General features: G+C 59.9%; 1 protein-coding gene across 1 annotated transcript; it reads right to left on the reverse strand.

Moving 5' to 3' along the window:
• Positions 1 to 466: 466 nt before the first annotated feature.
• On the reverse strand, positions 467 to 4,068 carry PIM1 (Pim-1 proto-oncogene, serine/threonine kinase). Its single transcript, XM_059867614.1, has 6 exons — positions 3,913 to 4,068; positions 3,716 to 3,822; positions 3,559 to 3,609; positions 2,860 to 3,226; positions 2,074 to 2,250; positions 467 to 1,847 (listed from the first exon to the last, which is right to left on the reverse strand). Exons 1-6 carry the CDS (start codon positions 3,992 to 3,994, stop codon positions 1,696 to 1,698), a joined length of 936 nt encoding a protein of 311 aa, XP_059723597.1. The 5' UTR covers positions 3,995 to 4,068; the 3' UTR covers positions 467 to 1,695.
• Between the last annotated feature and the right edge of the window lie 1,895 nt (positions 4,069 to 5,963).

Consider the following 5,963-nt stretch of genomic DNA (forward strand, 5'->3'; position numbering starts at 1 on the left):
GCCGAGCTGGAGGTGGGGACAGCCCGCTGGCAGCTTCCTGCACCCACCAGCCCCCGGCATGCAACACCAACAGAGCCGGAGCAACAGGATCTGCCTTACCGAAATTGAATTTGGCTGACAACATCCGGCGTTTCGTAAGCGCGCTTTGATGTTTGTTTACTCGCCAGCTCCAGCACATGCTCCGCACCAGCCTGCGGATGAATGGGAGAAAAGGGCTCAGCACCTCTTTGATGTCTCCCAGGATAGCTGCCAGGAGCAGGCAGCTCTGGAAACACCCCGTGGAGGGATGGACCTGGCTGTCCCCGTGGTGCTTTTGACTGGCTGGTCCCAGTTCATGCTGGGGTGGGATCTTTGGAGTCAAGTGTGGCTGGAGAAAAGGTCCCTGGAGTAGCCATGGTGTGGTCACTGGTGCCCCACAACTCACACCATATCCTCTGTCCCACCCCACAACAAAGGAATGTCTCCATCACAGCAAGTGTTTTGTTTTTATTTAAAACCGCATAAAAAAAATAAGATTTCTCAATTCCCCTGTACAATATTAACTATTAACAAAACCCACCGGCTACACACTTGGTTACAGGTACAGACTGGACAGTGCAGACAGCCCGGGCCAGCCCCCCCCCCCAGCCCCAAAAACAAGACACCCGTGGAAAAAACCCAAATTCATCTGCAAACTGAGATCTGCACGTGGCAAGGAAAGAACAGCACCCAGAACTATGTACACAGACAGCTGGCGAGAAGAAACCACCCCACACCTCCACCAGACACCCAATGGAAACACGACGGGCCCAGGGATGGACACAGGACAGAAACAGAGGGAGGACCCCAATGGAAAACCGGGGGATCAGCAGCTGTAGAAGCAAGGCATGGGCTGGAAACCCACATGAATTATAAATAAATAAATAAGTTATCCTAGCTGCTAGAACTCTTCCTTTAAAAAACAAACAAACAACAAATTCATGAAAATAAATTAAAAACAAAAACTGGAAATGAGAAAAAAGGCAAAATGTTATCACTATTCACAACTGTACATCAAGCTTTGCTCCTGTAGAACTATGTACACATTTACAGCTGTTGGTTTGCATTGTTTGTGCATTCATGAGGGCACAGAGAAGCAAAGAACCCCAGAAAACCCGTGTGGGATGGAGGCACAGGAGGCGAGGCATAACCCACTTGGTTCCCAAGCATCTTCTGACCAATTTCCTTTTGGAAAAGGAAAAAGGAACTATAGGCCCAGGCGAGTCTCAGAAAAGCAGGACTGTAGGAAAAGTCAAGTCTTTCCTCCAGCACAGCTCAGATCAAACAGAAGGCACACAAGCATGGGGACAGGGAGAAGGGACAGTGAGAAGGGACAGCCACTTTGCCACAGGCCCTGCTCTCCCCACAGTTTTCCCCCACTGAAGCTTTTCTTGCAGTCAGGTCATCCAATTCAGCAGGTCAAGATGACACTTGAGAGCCTCCAAAACCAGTCCAAAAAAAATTACTGGTAAAATCTCAGAAGAGACAAGGTTGTTCAGATGGAGTCCAGACAGCTGGCTTGGATGGTGGCTAGCAGAACTTGGAAGAGCAGGTCACCAGCCCAGCTCCAGGGAAGGATGTGCACATTCCCATCCGAGGATCCCTGCTCAATGTTATGGTCAAGATGAAAAAGTCTGGTTTTCTTTGCTTCTTATGACCAGGAGCTGCATGGAGCTGTTACTTGTCAGGCTCCTGGATCAAACTGTGCAGGTGGATCTCAGCTGGTTCCAGGTGAATGTCCTGCAGCCAAGAATGGTTGAAAATGTCTTCCAAGGATGGCCTGTCCGAGGGGCGCATGGACAAGCACCACTTGATGAGGTGTTGGCACTCTGGGGAGAGAAAGCAGCAAGCAGTGGTCAGTCAGAGCAGGCTCCTGTCCACCCTGTGCCACCATCCAAGCGGTGCTCAACCTCCCCATCCACCCTCTGCTTGGGAGGAGAGCAACATGGCAGCACACGTGCCACCTCCTCCAGCCACCCAGGGCAGATGAAGCCCCTGCAGAGCTCCCTGGGAGCTGCTGCCTCCCCCAGCCACGTCCCAGAGCCGGGTACCCACCGAGAGAGATGCGCCGTCGGAAGAAGAGCTGGCCCCGGATGATGTCCTCGTCCTGCTCGAAGGGGACGTCCCCACACACCATGTTGTAGAGCAGGACACCCAGGGACCAGATGGTGGCTGAGTGGCCGTGGTAGCGGTGGAAGCGGATCCACTCCGGGGGGCTGTACACCCGCGTTCCTGCGGGACACAGGAGCTCATCAGCCCCTCGCTACATCCCTGGGCGCCGCTGGCACCCGGCGTGACCCGCCCGCCTTCCCGCCAGCACGTGACTCTTGTTTACAAACTTTGGGTTGTAAAAGGAAAGCGCCGGTGCCAGAAGAGGGCAGCAGGGCCCGGGAAAGGCCCGGCCGTTACATGCGAGGAAAAAACCCACCTACGGGTGGGGAAAAACCACGCCTTCCCCCCCCCCCCGCAATGGCAAAAAAAAAAAAATTAAAATTCTAAACCAAGGCAAACAAGGGGAGAGAATCAGCCCCAGCCCTTCCGCACCTGCAAACCAAACCGGCCGGTGCTCGGGTTTTGCAAACCCCCCCTCTGCTCCCCCCTCCCCAGGGTGTTTTTGTCACGCTGGCTTCCCCCGCCCCAGCCCGAGCCAGCCTGGGTGACGGAGGCTGTCAGCAGGGCCGGGAGCCGGCTCCCGTTTCACAACATCCTCCCCGTGCCAAACAGCAACTTGGCAGCGGCTGCAGAATTCATGCCGTCCCCCCCCCGCCACGGGGAAACCTCCGGAGCCCAGCCTGGCCGCGCAACGCCCGGCACTGGGAGTGCACCCGGCTGCGGGCTCACCGTCAAACTGCGTGTAGAGCGTGTCCTTGAGGAAGGTGCCGGAGCCGAAGTCGATGAGCTTGAGCTCGCCCGTGGCCAGGTCAAGCAAGATGTTCTCGTCCTTGATGTCGCGGTGCAGGACGCCGCAGTTGTTGCAGTGCCGCACGGCCTCCAGCACCTGGCGGAACAGCCCCCGCGCCATCTCCTCCGGCAGGAACCCCCGCTCCGTGATAAAGTCAAAGAGGTCCTGCGACGACTCCGGACGCTCCATCACCACCACGAAGCTGTCCGGGAGCTCGAACCAGTCCAGGAGCTGGATGACGCCGTGGAAGCCAGAGCCCACCTTGTTCAGGAGCACGATCTCCAGAGGGACACGGCTGCCGCTGGGCTGCGGGGGGACCACGCTGCTATCAGCGGGGCTGAGCTACTCTCACCCGCGGCAAGCCCTGGTGTCCCCTCGTCCGCACGCACCGGTCCTCGGCATCCGCCCACCCGGGGGATGCTCCGGTGTCTCCCTGCTCGCTCCCACCTGTCCTGGGCATCCCGGTGTTCTCCTGCCCGCCCCCATCGGCGGTAGGCATTCCCCGGCCCGGGATGCTCCGCGTCCCCCGCTGACCCCACACCCGCTCCCCCCACGCCGTCCCGGTTTCCACCCTCCCGCGTGTCTGCTCATCCCCGCCCGTCACGCCTCGGGTTCTCCCGCTGGCCCCTCTCACTCACCAGCTCGCCCCACTGCGAGATGCGGTCCCGGGCCACGCGTTTAATCGCCACCTGCGAGCCAAGGGGAACGGCGGGATGAGCTCGGCGCCGGGATGAGCTGGGCGCCCGCCCCGCCGAGCCCCCTCCTGCTCCGCCCGCCGCCGGCCCCGCCACTTACCGGGGCGCCGTCCGAGAGGCGGATCCCCGAGTAAACGCTGCCGAAGCCGCCGCTCCCCAGCAACGGGCCCACCCGGTACAGCTGCTCCAGCGGCTCCTTCTCCTTCCCTGTGGACGAGACCCGCCCGTCAGCGCTCCGCCCGCTGCCACGGCCGGCCCCGAGCCGGGACGGGCACCCCCACGCCGGGCGTCCCTGACCTGGCTGTAGCTTGGCGGGGTGCAGCTCCCCGGCGGTCCCGGAGCGGAGATGCGCCAGCGAGGTGATTTTGGAGAGCAGCATCCCGGCGGCGGGGCCGGTGGCGGCACCTGCGGCTCCGCGCCGGGCAGGGCTGTGAGGGCGGCGCGCGCGGGGCGGGCAGGGCGGGCTGCGGGCGCGAGCGGCCGCTCCGCGCGAGGCCCGGCCGCGTGTGGCGCGCGGCCCCTGCCGGCCCCGCGAGCCGCAGGGGCCGGGGGCGGGGCCGCACGCCCCGAGAGGCGGCGCTACGCCCAGGAGCCACGCCCCTCCGGCGCCCGGCGGCCAATGGGGAGCGGGCGCGGCGGCGCCGCGCGCGGGCAGCGCTGCCCGGGCGGCCCCGCGCGGTCACGGGGCTCCGCCCCCGGCCCCGCCCGCCGCCGCCGCTTCGCGCGCTGCCTTTTCCCGGGAATCGCCGCTTCCCCCCCGTGCCCGGCGTACCCCGGGCTCACCCCGCCGTTGCTTCATCACGCGCCAACCAGCGCCTGAACTTTTCCCCTTTCCAGTAAAAGTGGCCATGTGGCCCTTCCAGCTGGGGACTCTTGACTAATATCAATGTTTTTTAGGTTTTTTTGCACCCCGCCCCCCGTCTTCTTTTTTCCTCAGAAGTCGCTGGCTGAGATGCCTCCCCGAGTTCCAGAGATAAGATAAATAATTTACTGGATGGAGATCTCTGATTACTCACTCTATTAGCATTTGGAGCAAAGAACTCCAGCCACTGGGAGCTGAATTATTCCAGACAAAGCCCATCTGGGCTCCTGCTCCTAAGCAAGACCGAGGAGTTCCTGGCATCCCACACATACTTGTGGGATGAATTGCTTGAAATCGAATGGGGTTTACTGGAAATGCTGGTGAGATCCTATCCCCTTTAATGTTAAAAAAAAAGGATTAAATACAACCAAGATGCACCCCCCAAACTGGGGTTTGGAGCTGCGGCCCAGCCCTTGCAGTGGCCGGGAAGGACTCGCCACCACAGCTGCTGCTTTTAGATTTACCCAGAATGTGACACATCCTCTTTCAGGGGCTGAGCCAACCAAAAACTGGAAAATCTACCTTCCGTTTTACCCAGAAAGTGACATTTTTATTTTTTTATTTAAGGAAAAGTGTGGAGAATCTGACGCAGCACCTCCATTCCTCTTTGTTTAAAATATATTTTAAAAAAAATTAATATATTGTTGTTGCAATTCGAGGTGATGCAAGCTGAAAGTGGGGCAGAGGGGCAGGCAGCGCCTTTCTCCTGCCTTATTCCCACCCGACGCCTGGGCACATTTGGGACAACTGGTTCTGCCAGTCCCTGCTCAGCCGTGGGATGAGGTGACTTAGCATTTGGCCCCGAACTCATTATCAAATTCTTTGCCAGGATGATGAAAGGCACCGAAGGGGACCTGTTGACAAACAGAGCTGGCCCGGAGCAGCCGGGCTTTCCCGGGGGCTGCCTGTCCCTGACTCCTCGGGAGAAGCAGCTCTGCCCAAACCTGCTCATTAGCGTCGGAGGGAGCAGCGTGCCTTGCAACCGGGATGAGCTGGGGCCAAAATCATCCTCGTGCGTAAACCTGCCCAGCTGCTCCTTTGGCCCGGCACTGAGTCAGCGCCGGCTCTTCCTGCTGGCAGCAGGGGTTGGGTCCCCTTGGATCAGGAAACCCCTCCTGGCAGGCGAGGAGAGCTCAGGGCTGGGTCCCCTTGGGTCGGGGAAACCCCTCCTGGCAGAGGGGAGCTCAGGGTTGAGGGAAACCCCTCTTGGCAGGCAAGGGGAGCCCAGGGTTGGGTCCCCCCTTGGATTGGGGATCCCCTCCTGGCAGGCCAGGGGAGCTCACTGCTCCCTGTCCTGGCCACGTGGAGCTGGGAGGCAGCCACACTTCCCAGCCATATCCATTTCTTTCCGGATGAACCCAGCCAGATGCATTCCTGTTCCCAAAATGACCCCAAAGCAGGGCTAGGAGTCACCTTTCCCCTCCAGCCCATTCCAGACACTCACCTTTCCCCTGCCAGCGCGGGCGAGGCCAGGAGGATGTGTCAG

Source organism: Haemorhous mexicanus, chromosome 25, assembly GCF_027477595.1.
Source record: "Haemorhous mexicanus isolate bHaeMex1 chromosome 25, bHaeMex1.pri, whole genome shotgun sequence".
Classification (NCBI taxonomy): domain Eukaryota; kingdom Metazoa; phylum Chordata; class Aves; order Passeriformes; family Fringillidae; genus Haemorhous; species Haemorhous mexicanus.

Bases quoted from the DNA above. Each gene is read 5' to 3' on its own strand.
- PIM1 (XM_059867614.1), bottom strand. From the start codon at position 3,994: ATGCTGCTCTCCAAAATCACCTCGCTGGCGCATCTCCGCTCCGGGACC. The intron at 3,227-3,558 runs GTGAGTGAGAGG...GTCCCCCCGCAG, and splicing joins TCTCGCAGTGGGGCGAGCTG to CCCAGCGGCAGCCGTGTCCC. The intron at 1,848-2,073 runs GTGGGTACCCGG...TTCTCTCCCCAG, and splicing joins CCGACGGCGCATCTCTCTCG to AGTGCCAACACCTCATCAAG.